At 50.9% G+C, this 22,696-nt stretch overlaps 1 protein-coding gene and 1 non-coding gene across 3 annotated transcripts in view; both read left to right on the top strand.

Moving 5' to 3' along the window:
- The first annotated feature begins 247 nt into the window (after positions 1-247).
- The window catches only part of NRBP1 (nuclear receptor binding protein 1), a 32,559-nt gene continuing 10,110 nt past the window's right edge, over positions 248-22,696 (top strand). The window contains exons 1-8 of one of the 2 annotated variants that reach the window (XM_027905017.1): positions 248-320; positions 504-726; positions 11,489-11,611; positions 12,002-12,103; positions 12,194-12,283; positions 12,773-12,813; positions 13,865-13,959; positions 17,786-17,809. In XM_027905017.1, coding sequence (XP_027760818.1) covers positions 520-726; positions 11,489-11,611; positions 12,002-12,103; positions 12,194-12,283; positions 12,773-12,813; positions 13,865-13,959; positions 17,786-17,809 — 682 coding nt within the window. In that variant the 5' untranslated portion in view covers positions 248-320; positions 504-519. The remainder of the gene's footprint in view (positions 321-503; positions 727-11,488; positions 11,612-12,001; positions 12,104-12,193; positions 12,284-12,772; positions 12,814-13,864; positions 13,960-17,785; positions 17,810-22,696) is intronic. The other variant, XM_027905018.1, reaches the window with a different exon arrangement.
- TRNAH-GUG lies at positions 21,348-21,419 on the top strand. Its single transcript has one exon. It is a non-coding gene; the product is annotated as a tRNA-His (tRNA).

Genomic DNA, 22,696 nt, shown 5'->3' on the forward strand with positions numbered 1-22,696 from the left:
GGGCTCGCGCGCACCTGGCGCGTTATCTGCGCTCGGCCGAGCCCTCCAATCAATCAGCGGCGCTGGCGGCCCTTCGTCGCGCTCCCATTGGCTGCCGCACGGGCAGGCCCCGCCCCCTCACCGTCCTGCCCGGCCCGGCCCGCAGAGCGCCCCCTGCCGTGCGACTCTTCGAGGGGCCTCGCCCGCCGGCCATTGGCGGGCGCTGACGCGGCGCTCCGGGCGCTGATTGGCTGCGTGGAGGCCCCGCCCCGCCCGGCGCGTTACGCAGCGCGGCGGTTGCGGCGGGGACGCGCTCGGGGCCGGGAGGTGCCGCGGGCCCGGTAAGTGCGCGGCCCCCGCCCTTTGCCCCCCGCCGCGCCCGCCACTGGCTCGGCCGGGTGCTGCCAGCAGGCCCGGGGTGTGGCCTTGGCTGACAGGCCCGGCGGGCGCGGCTCGGCTCGGTCCGGCCCGGTGGGCCCGGCCTGGCCTCCCGCCGCGCCTCACGGACCGCGCCTCTCCCGCAGGGTGTGCGACCGCAGCATGTCGGAGGGCGAGTCCAAGCAGGTGCCGAGCAGCGGCTCCGACCCCAAGCCGGAGCCCGCGTCGTCTGGCCCGGGGATGACCTCGGTGTCTGCGCCGGTGACTTCCGCGGCGCCCCCGGAGGAGGAGGAGGAGGAGGAGAGCGAGGACGAGTCCGAGATTCTGGAAGAGTCGCCGTGCGGCCGCTGGCAGAAGCGGCGCGAGGAGGTCAGTGCCGAGGGCCGGTTCCCGAGGCGGGAGTGCGGGTTGGACCGAGCCGGGCCGCGCGGTGCTCGGGCAGCCGCTTGTCCCGCCCCGCCAGGTCCTCCTGCTGCCTGTCCCCGCGTCAGCCGGGCCCAGAGTCGGGGATCCGTCACGCTCCCGGGAGGCAGGGAGGTGGGTGACCCTTTGCCAGCCGAGGGTCCACCGTTCCTAGGGCCCGGAGTGTCCCGGCTGGAGCGCAGCTGGTACTGCCTTCGCCTGCCTAGGCCGGTGTCGCGGCCAGCTGTTGCTGCTGTGGAGCAGGGAGTGGCTCCGGCACTCCAGCGTGCGTTGCGTTTCGTGGATCTTTCCCTCTGGGAATGGCGAAGAGCAATAGCTGCATAGTCCTTGGTGCTTACTGGGGAGCGTGGACAGTACCTGCTGCCGAGGCAGCCAGTTACCCGGGTTTATCAGCTTTTGAATCCTTGCTTTTGGTTTGCCTTGGTTTGTGCAGTGAGGATAAAGCAGAGACAGCTCACACAGGCTCATTTCTTGGCCTGTCCTACTTGCACCCACTTCTTGGTGCTTGTGCTGGCAGTGTGCTCTGTGAAGGCACGAGAAGATTAGATCGCGTTGTTTGGGACCTCTCCCTTTGTCTGCTCATTGCTGGGTCCTGTTTTTCTTACTGGGGGCTGTCTGCACAGACTGGTTGCTGCTCTGTGCTGGCACAGTGCCCCTGCCCTGGCTGGGCAGGCTGTGCAGCCCTGGCAGGTTCTGACAGACAACATGCTGCAGCACAAGTGCTGAGCACGGGCGTTTGTCTTCTTTGTCCCTCGCTGCAGACATGGGCAGTGCAAACGCTGGTGGTGGCTAGAGTCATTTGTTCCAGTGTGAATTTGGAGGTCAAAGTAAGGTCGGGGATTCCCCACAGTTTTTCACCTTTGCTTGCTGATGGCTGTCATGGTTTGGGGTTAACATGAGCCAAGCCCTGGCATGGTGTAGTCAGTGTACCTTTTCTGGTGAGGCTGTGCAGATTAGTTACAAGGGGAAGGTGTCAATGTGAAGCTCTGGTTCTATCCTCCACAGTATATTCCTTACCTGAAGTGCTTTATCTTGTGCTCTGTACTGAACTGGCACATGCTGGAGAACAAAGCTGGTTTGTTTGTGTCATCATTTCAGTGTGTTTTATCTAGTACTGATCATTTTGACACAGAAAGAGAAATTTCCTTCTAGACTTTTCTGTGCTCTCCTACATGACAGGTAAGATTTGAGAGGTTCTAGTATTTTCTTTGGATTTCACTTCCCCTCTCTGCAGACAAATTAGGGCCCAGACACAAGAAGTTCATTGAAATTTTGGCATGGCTAAATGACTGGCTTGTGGTTTTAGGCTGCCATAGAGGTCCGAGCTCTGCTCCACCCGTGGATTGAGGGATGGGTGTTGGGGACACAGAATACGTTGTTGGGTGATCTGGATGAGCTCGAGGCTGCTGCTCACCAGTGAGGGCTGCACCAACTGCTCTCTGACAGGGAGTAACACACACTGCTGTGACCCTGCACTGAAATCCTGGTGTGTCTCAGGATTTCACATGTGAATTTGTGGCTCGATGAGCCCCGAGCTTGCAGAGAGGCTTTTGTTCCCTGAACTGCATGACATCAGACTCTCTTTGCCATCTTCAGCGTTTGGTCTGCTCCCTGGAGTAAACTCTCACGCTGCTGATGTCCCAGCATGAAATTTATTTGAATAACAGGTTTACTTTCTGAGCATCCCAGAGCAAAGTGCCTCTTATCCCAGGAAGGTGTGACAGCTCTCTCTGCACTGTTTTTTCTGGTCAGCACAGCACATGGATAGGCTCTTACTCGATACCCCTCGCAGGGAGGGGGTGGAAAAGGGAGGTGCTGACCTCTCCTTAGTGATGCAATCCTCATCCTTTACCTTGGTGGTATCTCCTGGATGCTGGATTAGGTGGCACCATGGAAGCATCGAGATGTGATAACGTGGAGAGGAATGGGCGCGTGTGGTCACGGAGTGACTGTGTGCTGCCTGTGCTCTGCTGCTCCCTGGGTATTCTTTCCCGCTTTGCTCCGAGCACCGTGCTCGGGTGTACGCTTGGGAATGCAGTGGCCTTTTCTCACTTAAAAAAAAAATAGACTGTATTTTACTACTCATCGACTGTTTGTGATGACCTCGCTGCAGCAGAGGTGGGGCTGTGCAGGCAGTGCGGAGAGGGCTCGTCAGCCAGGGGAAGCGAGCTGGCTGTGAGCCGGGGAGTGTCGGTGCCTGTTTACCGAAACGAGCAGATTTCGGCGGGACGGTGCCCCTGCCGCTGGTCCCGGAACGGTCTTGGGGCGGCAGGACGGCCTGCGCTGGCCGTGCCGGCCCTACACGTTCCGGCCACCTGCTCCTAGTCCGGGGAAAGCGGCCTCAGGCCCTCCCGAGCGCCCCAGGACCAGGACCAGGATCGGGATGGGGACCGGGACCGGGGCGGTGCCGGGCGGGCGTGGCGGGGCGGGACCTGCTGGGCCGCCAAGCCGGCCAATGGCAGGTGGCGAGGAGCGTTACATCACCGGCGGCGGCGCCCATTGGCTGCGGCCCGCGCTGGCCACGCCCTCGGGCCGGTGTCGGGCCCCGGGAAGGGTCGGGCCGCCGAGCGGCAGCTGCCGCAGCCAACCTCCGGTCACAGTTTAGCGCCAGCCGCCTGGGCTGAGCTGTGCCCTCTAATAAACCTGGAAATACGTGGGTTCCCAAGGGGAGGTGCTGCTGGGCACGAGTCTGCCTGGGGAGAGGAGCAGCTGGGGCGCGACACCCCGGAAAGAGACCAAAGTGACTCGAGTGCTGGTCGGCAGCAGTTTGGCCAATGCAAGCTTGTGCCTGGGTACTGAGAGAGCAAAGCCCATCCTGGGATTCCGAGCCGAATCCCGTTCTGGAATTTTGCCCACGGCCCGGGTTGCTGTCCTGACACACACACGGGTGAGGCCTTATAGGGGGATCTTGTCCCACGGCAGAGGCACAGGGCAAGGCTCCGTGGCGCGAGGGCAGGGCGGTCACAGGGCTGATGGGCTCTTCCAGCCTAGGCTCATCTGGCTCCCTTCTGGCTGCTCTCCATGACAAACCATCTCCTCTGTTTCTGTTGTCCTCCTGTGACACTCCATGCCCTTCTTGTAGGCAGCATGCATGCATAACTTATTTTTCTTGGGTTGTCCAAATATCATCAGAATTATCTGCTGTGCCTCCTAGGAACAGAAACTTCCTAACGGAGCTGGATTGCAGCACCACATTGACAGGTCATGTTTAGCTTCCTGCAGCTGGCTCATGTGGAACCTGAAATCGAGAGCTTGGTGACCGCTGTCCCTGGGAGCTACACAGGTCACATGCAACAGTGGCCCAACATAACTGTAGGAAAAGCTGTGCTCTGCTACAGCAGAATCTTTATTTTTAACCCAGTGTTATGGTGTTGGGCTTGGCAAGCTCATGTGAGCAGGAGAGGCTCAACTTTTCCCAGGTGGGAATCTCCTGGGTGTGATAGCTGCCTATTGACCACATTTCTTTTTGTACCTTTTCTACGTAGGAAGACACCATGTGACTGCATGAGCCAAGACTTTATAAGAAATACTTTGCTGACATCTTTGTAATGTGCTTTGGTAAATAACCCTTTCAGTACTGTTGAGGGAATCTGTGTTGCACTGTGGATGTGGCACAAGTGGGTCCCCTTTTGGAGGTGTGTGTGAGCGTGTCTGTCATGGTGAAGCAGGAAAAGGCTGGACAGGCCTGGGTGGGCCTGGCTGCCCCTTCCACAGGCTCCTCGTGAGGCACAGCCTGGAGTGGTGTCGCTCTCCTCAAGTGCTGCTGTGCTCCCCAGCACAGGGGTTTTTGTGAGGATGTGAAGCCTGGCGCGTAGAGCACAAAAGGAAGATAATGGAGAAAGAGCACTGGTCTCTGCTTAAACACTTTTGCCTTTTCCTAGAGGATATGTCAGGCTGCTCAAGAACAGCGGGAGAACCTTGTGTCACTCCCTGGAAACTTACCCTGGTGTTGATTGTAACATCCTGTGCTGAGAGTGGGTACAGGGATTGTGCTTCTGTCCCACAGATTCTAAAGTGTTGAGGGGGATTTTTAGGATGGTTGAAGGTGATGTGTCAGTTCTTGATAGCCATCAGTGACCTCATGGCTGTCTTGTCCTGTGCCTGATGTGTTATTGACTCTTTGGAAGCTCAGCTGCTGGAGCACTTTTTGTGTTCTCACCACTGCAGTGACTGCTGAGATCAGGAGGTTCCTTTCTGCCTCATCCCTGGGGACACACCTCGTGTATCAGTGTGGCTGTGCATGCAGTGGTTGCCATGCTAATTAATTCTTGGTTTTGTCTCTGGGGTTTTCCTCTGTCAAGTAACTAGATTAAAGCTGCAGTCCTCCCAAGCTTCCCTTACAGGGATGTGTGGACTAGGACAGGGTAATGGAGTTCCACATGGCCCTGGGTGTCACATCAGGTACAAAACTTGGGGAGCAGAGTTTGAGGCAGTATGTGCTGTGCCTGTGAGTGTGTCCTAGTCCAGTCTTGCTGTTCTTCATTGGGTACTGTTACTGGAAGTTCAGAAAATTAATTTAGGTAGCACCACTGCCTTTAGTTTGCTTCTCTTTTCCTATGAAGGATCTGGTTGTCATTTGAATTGGCACTTCCCAGCTGTTGATGGCTGGGTGTTACAGCTGAATTTCAGTGCTTGGACAGTGACTTACTGAGCTAGTAAAAAATAAGCACCAGTTTGTCTTTTCCTGTCACACATCTGAGTTTCTGTGTGTGGGAAAGGGAGGCATTGTTCCTGGGAAAGGTGGCTTTTGAGGTGCTCTTGAGTGTTGGATTCTGCTGCTGGAAGGAAGATGGGCTGCAGAGACTCTCCAAGCAAGCTGGTGCTTGGAGAGGTGCCAGCTCCCTGACAGGCTTTGGCAATGGACCTGGGTTTTTTCCAGCTAGTGGAGAAAACTAATGCCATGCTGTAGTTTTTATGGTGTTTCTTGACCATAGGGAAGATACTCAGAAGAGGGAGTATGTGCAGCCTTTTAACATTTTTGTTGGCTCGTGTGGGGGCTTTCTGGAAGGAATGAACCCTTGGGATGTGCCTGAATGAGCTGAGGGGCACTTAAGGGTGCAGAGGGGACTGAGCCTTTGTCACAGCCCTGTTCTGTCCTTGCTCACAGACTGTGACAGACAGCTGGCACTCGCTCCATGTGGCTGCGGCGGGGAGCAGGGGCATCTGGCTGCCACTTTCCCAGAGCTCCTGGGAGGCTGGAGGTGCTGGTCACCCTCTAACTGCCTGCGACCGAGGGATGGGGTTTGCTCTGCATTCCTTACAGAGCTGTTCTAAAAATACCAGGGCCTGTGCAGCAGCACTGAAACCTTCCCTTGTTGGCCCTCTGCCTCTCAGCCGTGCCTTGGGAAGCCCAGGCAGAGATCAAGGTATCGTGACAGCTGCCATGGGTTTGGTGGGGCTCAGGCTTGGGAAGAGGCTTCCTGCTGGGCCATCAGAGGGGAGAGGCCATGTGCTGCCTCTGACTCCAGGTCCTGCCTGCGGGGAGGCTGATGGCAAATCCTGATGGACAAAGGCACAGACGGACGGAAGTTAGCCATGGGAACGTGGTGCTTTTTCAAGCATCCCATGGCAACATGGATGACAGAAATGGCTCTATCCTGTTTCTACTTATCAGTGTTCAGGAAAAATCCCATTTCAGGTCTTCAGTGCCTGTCTCACAAAAGAGCAGGATGGACTAGAGCAGAATGGGAATAGCTCACTTGGTGTTTATCCTGTCTGGATTGCTTGTTTATTTTGAAGCACCAAGTGAAACTGAGTACTCTTCCCTTTGGGCTTGCTGTAGGCAATTTGTATTCATTTCTGGTATCCATTAAATAGATGGGAATGATGCTTGTCTCCCTGTGGGATACTCGGCGCTGGTGGGACCGCACCTCAAGTCCTGGATGCAGTTCTGGCCCCTCATGACAAGAGAGATGTTAAGGGGCTGGAGCAGCAGGAGGGGCTGAGGGAACTGGGGGGGGCTCAGCCTGGAGAAAAGGAGGCTCAGGGGGGACCTTCTGGCTCTGCAACTCCCTGACAGGAGGGGGGAGCTGGGCGGGGTTGGGCTCTGCTGCCGGGAAACAAGGGACAGGAGGAGAGGGAACAGCCTCAAGCTGTGCTAGGGGAGGGTCAGGTTGGGTATTAGGAAAAATTCCTTCCCTTAAAGGACTGTGCGGCCATGGCACAGCTGCCAACGACAGGGTTGCAGTCCCCATCCCTGGAGGGACTTAAAAGCCATGTGGATGTGGCCCTTGGGAACATGGATTAGTGGTGGCCTTGGCAGTGCTGGGGAAGCAGTTGGACTCGATGGTCTGAGAGGGCTTTTCCAGCCTCAGTGACTGTATCCAGAGCAGTGCTGCTGCTGTTCAGAGAGCACCTTGACTCCTGTCATACATTTGTGGTTTTTTTAGAGTAGTTGATCTTCTGCCTGGGGGGGAATTTGTAGTGAGGTCTGTCCTGTGGTGTGTTGTTTAGCCAGAACTGTTCAAGTGCTTTTGGAGAGGCTGGATGGCCACTGGGCTTCAGCCTCCGGGATGGTGGCCTGGAATGGTCTGTGTGACACTGTGGTTCAAAACTCACCCCTTTGCTGCAGAGGAGCTGTGGCTCCCTCCTGGGCTCTGTGCAGAATGTCCTGGCTCCCAGTAGGGTCCAGCTGAGTGGACCAGTGCAGAGCAGGACCTGCAGGAGGTGACAGGGACACACACTGCCTGTGCTAAAAAGGTGTCAGGTTCTGATTCTTCTCTCAGCACGACATCTGCTGACCTGGCGCAGGGCAGTGATGTTACAAGTGAGGGCAAACTCTAACACATGGAGGACTTTTAACCCTATCTTTAAATAGTCCAGATGTGCCTGTTGGGTTAACAGATGAACTTGCAGATGTGTTTGACCTTGTTGCTTGTTGCAGCATGTCTGGAAGAACCAATTATTGTACTGCTGATGGTCACATTGTCTTCTCCTTACACTTTAGTTGCTGTGTGAGTTGGTTTGTACAGCCATGGTAATAATCAATACCTTCCTTTCCTTGCCACTGTTATATTACACTGGTTATTTTAATTTTCTTGTTGAATTAACACCTTTCAAGCATTTTGCCACTATAAGTGCCAAGGCCAGGGTGTGAGTTTAATTAAAACTTGCAGTAGGATTGCTTCTTTGCTCCGTTGGATTTCTTTTCCTTTTTCCTGCAGTGGATCTAGCATTCTTTATTGTGTTACACTCTGAATTAGCCTCAGATCCCAGAGAGCCCTTTTTGTTCTGTTGCTGATGGTAAATTTGGTGCTTTTTGTTTCCCCACAGCTCAGGGAGAAGCTGAGCTCCACATGGCCCAGCTGCTGGCTCTGGAGTTCTCTTATCTCTGGTCCAAGGAGTTTTCCAGCTGGTTGGGCAGAGCTTTGATCCTTTTCTCTGGCCTTAACAGGTGGCCAGGGAAACTCATTAACATATTCATGCTACTCTAAACCAGATCTGGGGCTTCTTGTGAGGGTCTGGCCTGATGTGCTGCCACTCCCCCTCTCTTCAATGTGCAATTCCATTTCTTACTGATATTTTAGTTATTGTGGGCTTTTTTCCAGTTTTTATACCTTTTCTTTCTAGATTATAAGTAATCGCTGTCACCTGTGGCTTAGGCTGTATTTGTTTTATTGTTTAATTGACAGATCATGTGAACTATCTGTTCTTTCAGTGATAGATATCCAGATGTTTGAGAGCTATAGAAAAAATACGCATTGGACAATTGAAATAACCTGCCAAAGGGAGATTTAGCTTCCAGATTTTTTCCCCTCAGAGCTGTTATGCCACTTCCCCCACTCCCCTTTAAGTAATTAAATTCACTTGAATTCCTCTTGAGTTTCCTTGCCTCTTGCTTACACAGACACAGAGCTGTGTTAGTACCTCTGTGGTATGGAGCTACTTCCTTTGCCGTGCTGGGGAAATTCAGGCTAAGCTGGGCTCAGGTCACTTCCTCCCTCAGAGTATAAAAGCTGCCTAGCCTGTGGGCTGTCTGGGACAAACAGCAGAGCGATACATTATCGTCATGCTTTTGTGAGGGCTTAGGATTCTGCTTCGTCGAGCATGGAGAAGGATGTGGAACAGGGATTTGGCAACCTGAACCCAGGAGGAATCAGCTATTGCCTTTCAGTTGTCTGTCTGCATTTTTCCCCTTTTACTCTTCTGCCCAAGCTGTCGAATCTCCTGGGAAACTGAGAATTGCCATCGGTGATGTCAGCTGGGTTTGGTGTCTTGAGTCATATCTGGTGCCCTGGAATATTGCCTATGAGTCATGGAAATAATTTACGCTTGTTGAGCTTGGCCAGAAGTGGGAGATGTGGCGAGTCCTCAACCCCTGGCTGTGTTATCGGGGCAGATTTTGAGTAGCTGCCAGTAGTTGAGGACTTAGTTAATCCGGTAAAGCTGGGGGCCTTTCAATAGAGGGCCTTTAACGGTTGGACTGGGGATTTGGAGGTCTTTTCCAACCTTAATGTTTCTGTGAATAAGCAGCAAGTGTGATGAAAGAAGAGAATCCAGAGGGTAGAACTGGCACTGGGTGTCGGTGTGGTGGCTGTTACCTTGTTCCCTGCACTGGCTCACACACACCTGTCTTTCTGCTGCCTGGGGCTTGGTTAAAATTGCTGAAGTTAAAGCCTTTTGTCATTCACCTTTAGCAATTGTAGTGAGCATATTTATACTGCTATCATCCCTAAGATATTGCTTATACTACAGTTTGAAGGAAAAGTATTCTATCCTTAATTATCACTATTCCTTCAGCTTTCTTTAATGATGAAACATAAGAGGCCCGGCCTGGTATTTAGATGTTGGTGTCAGTGTACATGTATATATATATATATATATAAATCAAGTTTTTAAGATCAATGTGAACATCATATTAAACCAAAACTCAGTTCTTTCACCCCTCAGTTATGCAGGTGGCTCAGGTGGAAGGGATCAGGGTGGTTCATATATAGCTATCATCTCCTGTGATAGTTTTCAGTAGTTATTTTCCATAGCTCAGGCTCTCCTTATATAATTATGGCCTGTATTCCTTATTCCTGCCTGTGCCACGCCTTGCAGCTGGTTGTGTCACACTCATTTACTGCTCAGTTGCTGAAGAAATCTGCATCACTCTGGTTTTACTGTGCTTAATGTCATTTGTCACTGGAGTGTGTCACCTGCAGTGTCAGAGTATTGAATGTCAAAGGGCTTCTTTGGGTTCCCCAGGGAGATCATAAAGAGCCTCACTTGTATTGGTGGGTTGTCACTCCTTGTTGTAGGGCTGCTGAAGGAGTAGAACGGGATAGAGCAGTTCAGCTGGAATGATGAAATTGGGTAAATTTGATCGTATGAAAGTGGCTGCCAAGGGAGAAGGGATTTTTGAGGAATCTCATATATGGTGAGAAACTTCCAGCAAATGGGATGCTGGTGGGGTCCCTAGTGAGGGAAGAGAAGGTAACAGTATGAGAAGGAAGAGCTGTGAAATGGCCTGGACTTAGAGGTGATAGAAGTGGAAGATGAGTCGGGATTTGCCATGCAAATCTCTGTTAGCTGTTACCTCATGGGGGAAATTGGATCAGCTGAAAGCTGCCAAGCCTGGTAATGAGCACCAAGGCTGCCAGAGTTCAGGGAGCATTTGGACATTGCTCTCAGGCACATGGTGGGATTCTTGGGGTTGTCCTGTGCAGGGCCAGGAGCTGGACTTCAGTGATCCTTGTGGGTCTCTTCCAACTCAGGATATCCAGTGATTCTATGAAGTGATTCTAGGTGTGTGGCCAGTGGATGGGAAGAGTAATTGTTGCCGTTTGACCATTAGAAGGTAAATTCTGCCCTCTTGTCCTCTCAAAGTGCTTTGGAATGGGAATCCAGTTCTATCACCACACATTGCCTGGTGCAGTGGGACATTCACCATGTCTGTGACTGTGCCTGTCAAACACATCACAGAACAGCAAATGCTCTGGATGCTGGAGGAGAGAGCCCGTGCACATCTTTGGATGCTGCAATATATCTGAGGAAAAATGATGTTATGGAAAATTTGCTGTTGGGAATGTGATTCATCTCAGATATCTGCAGGTCCTTCAGCATTATGTCCTCCCAAAGCCCTTGCCATTCTCATGCTGGACTCTAAACTCTCGATCCCCTCCCCTTACCTTGCTGCTCTCTTAATGCTCATCTTTGTATTTAGTATTGGGTGTGGATGTACTTGTGCTGGGTCAGAGTTTGCATTTATTAATTAAAGAAGTTACTGTAGCATTTTCCACTGTGTCATTGATTCCCATGTCTGTTCTGAACGTGCAGCTTTCCCTTTGTTCCTCTCTGCTTTGAATTTTGTGTATCATCACCTTTCAGAAGATTCCTCTATGAAGCTGTATCTGAGTTCTTGAGACATTTCTGTATCCCTTTTCTATGGTTGGAGTCGTTTTTTGTGATGGAATAAACTACAGGTATCCTAAAACATGAAAATCTAATGTATTGTTGGCAGAACACAGCTTTGCTCCAATAACAGCTTTTGTGCACAAGAGGGTTTCCCTCAGGTATGCCCAGGACTTGCTGCTCACACAGCCTATGGTGGCTCATTTTGGGTATGCCCCATCCTGAGATACACGTGCACAATCCTGTCCTGGAATGCTCATTTAATTAAAGGTTAATGACCAGAGTTCATAATTCTCCCACGAGGGTGGCATGGCAGTGGTCTGGTCTTGCTGGCTTAGAGCTCACTCCTCTCTCCATTCTCCCCCCCCCCAAGGTGAACCAGCGTAACGTCCCAGGGATCGACAGTGCCTACCTGGCCATGGATACGGAAGAAGGTGTGGAAGTTGTTTGGAATGAAGTTCAGTTTTCTGAGCGGAAGAACTTTAAGCTTCAAGAAGTAAGTTGATGTGTTTCTCAACAGAATGTGGAAACATATCTTGCACCAAGGTGGGATTATGAGTACTGGTGATCTTTTGTGTGGATGATTGGCTGGGTTTGGAGTGCTGTGCTGCCCAAGTGTAGCCAATTTGGCTGAAGCCTGGCCTGTCTAGGAAATGTACTGGAAAACTGTTGTGCTGTTTCCGTGGGCTCTTGTGTTTGTTTAGATTTGATGATCAAACCATGCTCTGCTGAGGTGCAGCGCAGAAGGAAATGAGATGCCGTCTATCCTTAGCGTAGGAGCTTGACATGTACAGTGCTGTTTAAGGGGATCAAGACCCAAGGAGAAAGAGTGATATGGGTTGATGTGGTCTCTGATGTGACATGTCTTTGTCTTTCTGATGTTAAGGAAAAAGTTAAAGCAGTGTTTGACAACTTAATTCAGCTGGACCATCTGAACATTGTGAAGTTCCACAAATACTGGGCTGATGTGAAGGAGAACAAGGCCAGGGTAAGAGCAGCAAACAGGCTGTTGGGTTCTCATTGTGTGTTGTATAGGTAATTAGTGAAGCAGAGGGTAATGTCTCACACTGCCCCACAGGTGATCTTCATCACTGAGTACATGTCTTCAGGGAGTTTGAAACAGTTCCTGAAGAAGACAAAGAAAAACCACAAAACTATGAATGAAAAGGTAACTCTTTATTTTTCTGTATGCCCATATTCTCTGAAAGCCATCAGTTCTTGGAGAGCTCTTTCAGCAGAGGATCCCTTTGAGAACCTGGTGATAACATGTGCCTGCAGTTCCTCGGTGTCCCTGTGGCCTAGTTCAGCTGCAGATTCTCTGGGACAGCAGTTCGGTGCTGATTCTTTGCTGCAAGCAGCTCTGCAGTTTCATACATGTGATGTGACAGGCATGTCCCTCTCCATGGGCCCTCACAGGAAAGAGGGAAGGTGTCTGTGCAGGGGAGGACTCAGGAGGACAGGTGTGTTTCTGGACCTATGGGAATATGTAGAAACGAAGCTGAGCATGAGAGAGCTGATCCTTTACACCTGCACTGGGTGAAAGCTCAGGTGCCACAGAATGAAGCGTGTATTCCTTCCTATGAGCAGGCTGGTAATCACAAAACTACAGATCAGCTCCTTGTGGATGATTTTTATCCTTTTCCTCCTGTGTCTGCAGGCCTGGAAGCGATGGTGTACCCAGATCCTCTCTGCTCTCAGGTACGTGGGGTACTGACCTTGAGATCCTGGCAGTTGTGAGTGATGTGGTAGTGAGTGTGGGAGCTGAGCATCAGGGAGCTCTCCAGAGTATCCAGCTTTATAACCCAGGTCTCACCACAGCCAGGAGGATGTTGCAGAGATGACAGAGAAATGAAATTCCACGTGAGAGGACCGAGGAAACCTTCCATAGCGTTGGCAGGCTGCAGCCCTGTGGCAGGCAGTGGATTCATGGATATTGAGGCATAGTGTTAGATGTGTGTGTGGGTCTGTACATTTCTTGATGATGCAGATCTTCTGCAGCCATCTCAGTGCAGTGCAGCTGAGTAGAATGTGTTTTGGGTTTTAAAACCTCTTCTCCACCTGAGCCAGAGTTGGTGAGTAGCTAATAAGAGCCTTGGAAAAACAATAACCCAGATGGCAGAGCACAGCTTGCACTCCATAGACAAAACTCTGGTGCCATTTTGTGAAATTACAGCAGTTGGTGAATAGTTGGGGTTCTAATACACTTCTGGGAGCTGACCATCCTCATTTGTGCTGGCTGCTAACTTAAACCGAGGCAGAGTGAGGTGCAAAAGCAGGGTGTACCTGGGACCTAATCTCTGAAAAACTATTTGTGCCTGCTGGCAGATATGCCCAGTCCTGTGTGTATAGCACTAAGTGCCTCTTTGGTGCTCTGTGAGTAGGGCTTCTGGTATATAATTGTAACTCTTTTAGCACCCACCCGGCAGTACTGAGGTGTATGAAATAGTGTCTTTGCCTCTGGTACCCTGAGTTTCTTGGAAACTGATCAGAGAAAGGTTTCTTTTTTCTCCCATGTTCTGAAGATTGATTGTTAGAGACAATTCCTCAATATTCCTGATTCTCTCCTAGCTAAAGGCTGATGTACAGTCACTGAATTATACCCCCCCTCCCCCCTCCACTATTGTAAATCCCTGGCATGTGCCCTTTGCTCTCCTGTTCTCTTCTGATGTTGCTTGAGATTGGGAAGGGGTTAAGGGGGGAATTCCAGGCCTTGGCAGTTCTTGACCAGTGCTCTGTTCTCCATGTCCAGCTACCTCCACTCTTGTGATCCCCCCATCATCCATGGAAACCTGACCTGCGACACCATCTTCATCCAGCACAACGGACTGATCAAAATCGGGTCAGGTAAGGCTTGCTGGGGGTGCCCCTGCCTATCAGACAGACTGCCCAGACCGAAAAAGGCTACTCCTTTCCAGGTTCCCTGGCATGATAGGCATGTGTGTACACATGTACTCCTCTGCCTCCACATCAGGTGTGCCAGAGACTGGGAGTAGAATTTACTGGTGATTGAACTCCTGTCAGGTGCAGGAAGGACTGATATTAGGTACTGTTTGTGTTTTAGCCCCTTCCTTGACTTTTCGTCTCAAAGGACTGACCCAGGAAATGGTGCTGAAACTTGGAAGTTTTGTAGGCACAGTATCCATGGGTTCGTCTGCTCCTCAGTCTTTCATGTTAATACACACAGAGTTCTCTTCCCAGCATTGTGGAGCTTTGGGAGCTGTCTGGGTAGCTGTCTGCCCACTAAGGCCAGACGAGTGCTGCTTGTAGCAACCCACATTTATAACCAGGCTGACAGACTCTGGCTGCAGCGAGTGGCTTGTCCATGCATCCTCACCCAGCATCCTCCCTCCCTTGGGCCTGGCTTCAGGTTGCTGGGCTACCCTGAGCCTGGTTGGCACAGATATGCCCTGCTTAGGCAGCCACGCTGTGATGAAATGGTTTATTTCATGAATAAGCAGTGATGTTCCTGGCAGTGCAGTGCATCCTTGCATGCTCTGGTTTTTCCACCTTTGCTATGCCCATGTCTCTAAAAATCTGTCTGCAGTTAGGATGTGTTATGTCACACTTTGATGTGACCTTTCAAGGGACAGCTTTGCTACCTGTTGTTTGACTTCTGCAAGTATTCTCGACCTGAGGAGTGGGTCTTTGCCTTCCTGGAGCCTCTCTCTATATGAACTTTGGTTTGATGGGGCAGCATACAGGGAAGGGATGCTCTGCCTCACTTGTCATCCAAAAACAGTCTCTCCATCAGCTGACTTTTCTTCCCATCAAAGAACTCTTGTGTTATCCCTTTGTTCCAGAACCGGGGTCTCTATTTTCCATAGCAAACCTCAGATTCTTGCTTTTACCTGGGAGACAGGGTCATGGCAGGAGGCACACTCACCTCCCAGCCTGCCTGTGAACTTGGGGACTTGCCCTTTCCACAGGCTGATGTCATAATGGGATTCACTTTATTGTCTTTTCCTGACTTTGTCCAGGTGGAAGAGATTTCCAGGAGTGTGTACACCTGGTACCTGTATGCTGGCAAACCCAGCTGGCTCCTTGGCATTCAGTTCAGGCCACTGATGGGAAGTCTGCTGTAGACTTGAGGACCCAAGAAATTCTCTTTTTCTAGCTTAGTTTAGAAGTATCATCCAGGTGCCCTCATTCTGCGGGGCAGCTGGCACTGTGTGTAAAGCCAAACCCATGGAGCTGGTGTTGGAGCCATGGCTTTCACCAGAGGGAGGTCCTACAGGTCAGACGAGCCATTCACCGAGTGTGTGGCTCCAGCGGTGCCGTTCAGAGGCTGCCTAGAAGGAAGATGGCTCTTTGAGTGTGGGGCACAAATGGTGGCCTCAGCACAGTTACACCTTTGCTCACTGCAGTTCCACAGAGCTTTGGTTCTATCAGGCACAGTGGGAGGGACATGGCAGTCACCCCAGTGGGCTCATGTCAGGAGTAATGGGTGTCTGTGGTCACAACTGTAGGACGTGCTGGAGTGTGACTGTGCAGCAGCAGTGCTCAAGCGCAGCTGTTCCTGAGCAAACCCCTCTGTTCCACAGCTTTGGGCTGCCTGGTTCACCTCATGTTCAGAAGTGAAGTGATTTATCTGGGAGGTTCTGGTTTCCTAAATAAAAAAGGAAGTGAGCGCAACTGGACTTGTGGGTCAGAAGAGGAATTCTCCAGATGGTAAAACTGTATTTCCGGTGGAGGTTGCAATTAGAGTTGGCAATGCTGCAGGATGCACTCCTAGTCCTACTCAACCAGGAAAGGCAAAGCTATGTCCCCAGCAATGGTGGTTGTGTTGGAGCTTGAGCCTTCCTCTCCAGCACTGCTGCCTGCACAGTGCCAGACAGGCTGGGTTCGTGTTAAAGCCCTGGAGCGACAGTCACTCCAGGGTCACTGATGATGCCAGGTCCATGTTTGGTGCTTCCTGTCCTTGTTCTGTACAGCTGGCTGATATCTGAGCACTTCCCTGTGCTTGCAGTGAGGCAGTAGTTGCCATGGATTTACGGGGAACAAGGATTCGATGCACTGTGATCTGCGCTTTGGTGCTCTGTCCCCAGCACCAGGCTGGCCGCTGCTCCCAAAGCTGCTCTCCCCTTGGCTTTGGCAAAGAGAGAATACTTGCTGAATACAGGGCACAAACCTGGGCTAAGGGAGCTGCTGGAGTGCACTGCAGGACATCCTGCTGTCTTCTAGGGGAAGGCAGTGCCAGGAGAGCAGTGTCATGTTGGAAATGATTGGTCCTGGTTTCTGTGACACCTGTTCAGGTGTGGGAGCAGCCCTTTGCTCCTTGCTGCTCCCTGGGATGCAGTAGCACGTACGCTGGCTGGACTGATCGCTGTTTCTCTGTTTTGTGTGTAAATCTCTATGTGCTGAGGGTCAGCTATGGAAGAAAAAGGGAGTGGGAAGGAGGGAGGATTTTGCATACTGCTTAAATGCAAAAGCCATCCGTAATCCATTCATTTACTAACCTTTTTTTTCTAGTGCCATAAAGTGTAGAGTTAATAGATTTAAGGAGGGAGAGCTTCAAATGAATGGGGAGCTTTGGAGAACTTGTGATGAGAATAGGAAAGACACCTACGGCTCTTAAACTTCCCACTGGTGTTCCCAGAGACTGGAATGTGACAGCTGCTTTGTGGAGCTGTGGTCAGATGAAAACATTCCTTGTGAGAGGTCCAGGTTGTGTCCTATGTACTCTTCCACAGAACCCATATGCAACACCGTGGTGCCTCTGCAAGTATCTGTGCTGTTTTATGAGGGGACATGCTGCCAGGTGTGTTCCTGGGACAGGCTGCTGGTGCTCTGAGTGGGAGGAGAACACTGTGTTCAGACAGGGTGCCCGGTGCTGCTGCCTGCTTGTGTTGGCATTGCTGAGAGGTGTTCCTGGAATTCTCACTGGCAGTGTAAGAACCATTCACAGGTGGAAAGAAGTGATGGGTTTGAATTAAAAACCCTTTTGGGCAGCTCTTGAAGTGCCCCAGCAGAAGGGAGGCCTCAAACTGGAGAGTCTGTGTCCTCTGGTGCTCCTGAGACACAGCAATGCATCAGCGTGTGCTGAGTTAAATCTCAGTGGATCATAGTGGGAGCTGTGTGGGGTGCAGTGCAGATTTCCCACCCATGCCTCCTCCAGGCACTGGTAATGTGTGTGTCTCCTGTCTGCATCACACCTAACCTAGGACTCATTCAGTATGTCATTGTGTCTGCTCAGAGCCTGCCCTCAGTTCCAGGCCAGGGGGTGAGGACTCTTACTGGGTGTTAGCTCTGCTGTGGCATTGCACGGCCAGGTGCGTAAGGGTGGGTTCTGCTGCCGAGATCCACAACCAGGAGAAGCTGCTGGGATGTAGATGCTGAAAGGGTGGGGTGGGAGTTGCTAAGGGACTGTAGGACACTCACAGAAAGAACAGAATTTCCAGCTTGTTGGCCTCAGAGTCAGCCACAATCTTCTGCTTGGTCAGAGGTGCCTTGTCTCTCCTGCCCAGTCTGGTTTTTAGGTAGAAACCCTGATGTTCCTTAGGTAAATTTCTTTTGAAGAGGTGGCTGGAGGCAGGGCCCAGCGCTCACTCCTGTCCCTGTGTGCCCTGACTCTGACCCAGCTGTCTCTATGGATGTAAGTGCTTTGCTGTTCATCAACTCATTGACTTTATCTCGTTTTACTTCCCGCTCACGGGCTGCTCTGTTACAACAGTCTTTCATAGGATATTTGCTAATGGTGAGCAAACTTCTCCACTCCTGTGATGTGACTCCACTTTTGTCATGTACATGATTTTATCTGTGTGTGTATCTGTATATATATATTTATATATATATATATATATGTGTATATCTACACACAAACATACACACTGATTTATTTACAGTGTTCCCTTGCTATAAGGCTGTATGTAAAACTGTTTGGCTTAGGTGCATCCTGCTTGGAGAGCTTGTGTTCTGTGCTAGGATGCAAACTGTTCCTGTGCTCTTGGCCAGAGCCTTACAGAGAGGGAGCACTGCCGTTTGTGAAGTCTCCTGGTTGGTTAGTTCTCTCCCTCTCCATGTTCTTAGCGTGTGCTAGTCCACGGGCCCTGTGCATGCTGTCTCCCGCATGTCAACAAGCCATGCCTTGTTCTGAGCTCTTCCCAGCTAAACTTCCCACGTCCATTAGGCTCTTCCCTGCTGCTGCTCTGCTGGCCTTGGCTGGCCCCCAGCCCTGGACTAGCCCCGCTGTATGCTTGGCTGTCCAACTGCTTGCTTGTAGTTTGAACTCCTTAGATGTGTTGGTTTTAAGATGAATGTTTCAGTGAATGTGTCTGGCTCCTGATGGCCAGAGCCCTCCCACCTCAAACGAGTCCCTGGGTTGAAGTAAGCTTGGCTATTGATGTTATCCCAGATAAAGCTCTGGTTTTGGGGAGATATGTGCATATGAGGAGGGAATTGGGCTGGTGGGGGCCAGAAGAGGATTCGAGTGCTGCGATGTGTACCCTTATTGCATAGAATACTGTGTTTACATGTAAAATAATGATTTTATTTTTTGCCATCAGGGTTGTTCTCAATGTTAGAGTTTGTTTCTACTGAGTTGGGAACCACCAACCATCAGCTGGAAGCACTGGAAAGGGAAGGGCCTGACCGGATGGGCTCTGTGCCTTCCACATGTTGGCAGGAAGACGTGGCGTGCCATCTGCATCCCCAGCAGAGCAGACCCCCAAAAAGCTGAACCTGGGATCTTGTGTAGCTGAGGGTGATGGTGATGTAGTCAGGGCTTGCTTGAGCCCTGAGGAGGGCAGGTGTTCCTGGGCACAGCTGCAGGCTGGGCAAGATGGCAGAGCGGCAGCGGGCAGACTGATCTGAGAATGAACCCGTGGAGTGGGAATGTGACTGAGCCTGGGTTCAGTCATGCTGAGGGCAGCAAGGCTTAAGGCTGGTAGCCATTCCTTTGAAATCAAGCCACCTCTGAGAGCAGAACCAAAGGCCCTGGTTCTTGCAGGGTAGGAGGAGCCTGAGCCAGTGCTCTGCAGGTGCCAGGAGACACTGTGGTACTTCCCCTGAGCTGACCTTGGAACACTGAGCATCAGATGGCCTTGGAATACTGAGCTTTCCTGGCTGGTTCCTTGTGAACTTGTTCTAACTGTTGTACCACAGAGTACTGTTGATATGAGAGCTGGGCATTGTTTAAGCCTTAGACGTTGAACAGTGATTTAGGTTTGAAAACACTAAATATAGGATATAAGGCTCCTGTTTCGCTTGAGCGTTGAGCTAATGAGACTGTGAGTGACATGCTTTCACAACTAAGCTTATTTCAGTCATCACTTCACTCCCTTGGATTTTCTTGCCTGATGTTTAAAGACTTGTCATGCTGGTTTCCATATCCTTAACAGACACCTGAGGCACTTAGGTAATGCAGTAATAAGAGGTTACTAGGATATCTCAGATCTGGCTTTTTTATTTTTTCAACTGTGGGACATGTGGTTTAGAGAAAAAACAATGGATAATTGAAACCATCAGACACAGAAAAATCTGTCATAAAAATGGAAATTTTTTTTCACTCATGATGGCATTGATTTAGGAAAATTTAACATGAATTGATGTAGTTTAGCTTTTTGCTGTACAGTTTTCTATGTGACTCAAGCATGTCTCTACCAAGCCGAACATTTTCAGTTCCTTGGAAACTTGACAAACTAAGGCAGTTCCCAAGGTTTGTCTGTGACTATAGGTGCTGCTGGGAATGAGACTGGGCAGGTAAATAGTTTGGGGTAGAACTTTTTTGCCCAGAATGCTTCAGAAAGTCCAAGGTGGGATCCGGGTTACTTTTTGGGAGGGGGCTTTCTCTTATTTAAAGGCTTTGTCTGCCGTGGGTCTGTGTTGTCTTTGAGTCTCAGTGGTGTAAAAGCCTCTCACCAAGTGAAGATGCTTCTCATTTGTGTTGTTCTTGGGAAGCTGTTGAACAAACTGGGTAGAATAGAATGAGGTTGATTTCAATTGTAATGGACAGGCATCTCCTGCTCTAGCTGCTGCTGTGATTACTGGAGTGGCAGAAACAGTTCCAGAGACCTACCCTGGGTTTCTGTGTAAGCACAGAGCTCAGGGCAGGAGGAGCAGCCGTGGGTTAGTGACAGCCTGTGGGTTCTGTCTGTGGTTTGTGTTGGAAGTTGCAGCTGCCCCTGACTAACTGCTATGCTCTGATTCAGTGTGTTTTTGGGGGAGTGATGGGCTTTTAAAGTCAGATTTAGTGGTAAGAACTGGTGGCCTTGATGACCTTGTTACAAAGATGTTCCTCCTACTATGCTGTGATGGTAATAAACTCATTTTTATTTTGCAGAAGGTTTAAAAGCTGGCTCTTGCTCTGTGTGCTTACCTCCTTTGCTCTGTGTGCTGCTGTGAGTCACCTCACTCATGAAAACACCAGAAACTGTGATCTTCTAGAGTGGTTGTAATTTTCAGTTGAATAGGACACTTTAAAAGGTTTAAATGTGTCAGTTTAGTGCTCCAGGCTATGGAACATCCCTTTTCTGAGGTCAGTGTTAATTTTATGTTGCATTCAAGGCACTGCTGCCTCAGCTTTGCTGGGCTCTGTTTTTTCTCTGCCTTTATGTGGCTTTCCCAGTGGGTCAGGAGACACGGATTATAGTCATCCAGGTCTTCATTCACCCATTTTGGTATTAGCACAGAAGTTGCAGGTGTTTGCTCCTTTTGGAGCCATTGGATTGAAGGCTTCGGGAACCTCAGCAGTTTGAGGCTTCTTTGTGCCAGTTCTGGAAAGATCACTTTGAACACAAACTGAGCAAAGGTGGCCTGTGGTGGCTGACCCTGCCTGAGCAGGGGCTTCTCAAGAGGTCCCTCCCAACCAGGACAGGTTTGTGATTTAGGCCTGGAACTGTATGGGCCAAGCAGTGTTTGTTCTCTGGCTCCTGCTTCCGGGGATGAGCTTTGCTGTGGGTTAAGTCTTCCAAGGTCCCTTTGGCATGTTGTGGAACAACAGTAATCACAGATGTGGAGTTTGAAATTTGGGAAAGTTGAATTGGAAGTTCTAAAACTTGTGGACTCTAGTTGCATTTTAGTGCAATGTTATTTATACTGGTTCGGTCCCGATTTCTGGGGGAGCAGAGCTGCTCACAACAGAAGATCATTTTCAGAGTTATGTTTCTGAGGACTTTGTTTTACAGTGTATGTCTGTCTTTTGGGAATAGAGGAATCCTCCAGAGTAGCTCAGTCTGTAGCATTTCAGTGAATGTCTGTTCTTGTTTTTCTGATTGTGTGTTATTCTTGTGAGGGAGCCCCTGGTGGTGAAGTGGTTAAAGCACAGCGCTGTGAACGCTGAGACCCGGGTTCGAGTCCCGGTCAGGGCCCCTCCCCGGGCAGATGGAGCTCGTTAGCCCGTAAGGCAATCCATCTACGTCCTGAGGACCTCGCTGCCACCGTCCAAGCTTGCTTGGCCCCGGCAGATGAACCTCAGGATTAAAGGGTGGGCTCAGTTCCGCGCACACTGTGTCTCACCTAAAAAATCCAATGCGCAGGCTGGAAGGTGGAAAGACCTTCCCCGGTTCTTCGTTCGCGAAGAGACTGGCCATACATATATTCTTGTGAAGACTTCTATCTTTTTGATATCAATACTACATTGCAGTCAGATGGTGCAACCCAGGCAAGGGTTTGAATGGTCGGTGGGACCTTCATTCCTCTGGTGTAGAACATGAAACTTGGTTTTGGGTGCAGATTTCAGATCTCCAGATCTACTTTGGGATGAAGTTGTTTGTATTGTGGACTCTTCCAGATAAAATGCCAATAAGCTCTTAAGTCCCTGCTTAAGAGCCTGCATGCAGCCAGGATTGACAGGTACTAATCTTACAGCTCCTCCTTATCTGTTCTTGTGTTTTCTGCTCTGCCTACTTCCACTTTCTGCTTCCAGGTAATGGATGTATTCAAATGTGTCAGGTTAAAACTCTGAGTGCTCTTTTACTCGAATATAAAAATAGCACCCACTGCTTCACAAGAAATGGCACAGTGTGATCATGTCCCTCTGTGGCACAGTCACACAGGTGAATGTGCCTTGACCCCAGTGGTGGCTGGTGATGCCCTGGGCTGTGTTAGGCAAAGCGTTGCCAGAGGAGGGAGGGGATGGTCCTGGCCCTCTGTTGGGCACCAGTGAGGCCACCCCAGAGCACCGGGCCCAGCTGTGGCTCCCCAGGGCATGAGGGACAGAGATGGGCTGGGGAGAGCCCAGCGAGGGCCCGGTGGTGCTGCAGGGCGGGGGTGTCTGTGCTGGGCAAAGGCTGCGGCAGCCGGGGCTGCTCAGCCGGGAGCAGAGCGGGCTCGGGGGATCCGTGGCTGTGGCACCTGCAGGGAGGTGCCCAGAGGTGAGCCAGGCACTCCCAGGGGTGCCCAGGGACAGGACAAGAGGCCACGGCATGGGCTGGATTCCAGAGGGTCCTTCTGGACCAGGGACACCCCCTTCAGTGCGGTGGTGGCACAAGCACAGGTTGCCCAAGGTAGTGATGGAGTCTCCATCCTTGGAGCTACCCAAAAGCCATCTAGATATGGTCCTTAGCAACCAGCTCTGGGTGTCCCTGTTGGAATAGGGAGGTTGGGCAAGGTGACCTCCACAGATCCCTTCCCATATGAGCCACAC

Source organism: Empidonax traillii, unplaced genomic scaffold (assembly GCF_003031625.1).
Source record: "Empidonax traillii isolate 1590-97213 ecotype Southwest subspecies unplaced genomic scaffold, ASM303162v1 scaffold1110:size201231, whole genome shotgun sequence".
Taxonomy (NCBI): Eukaryota; Metazoa; Chordata; class Aves; order Passeriformes; family Tyrannidae; genus Empidonax; species Empidonax traillii.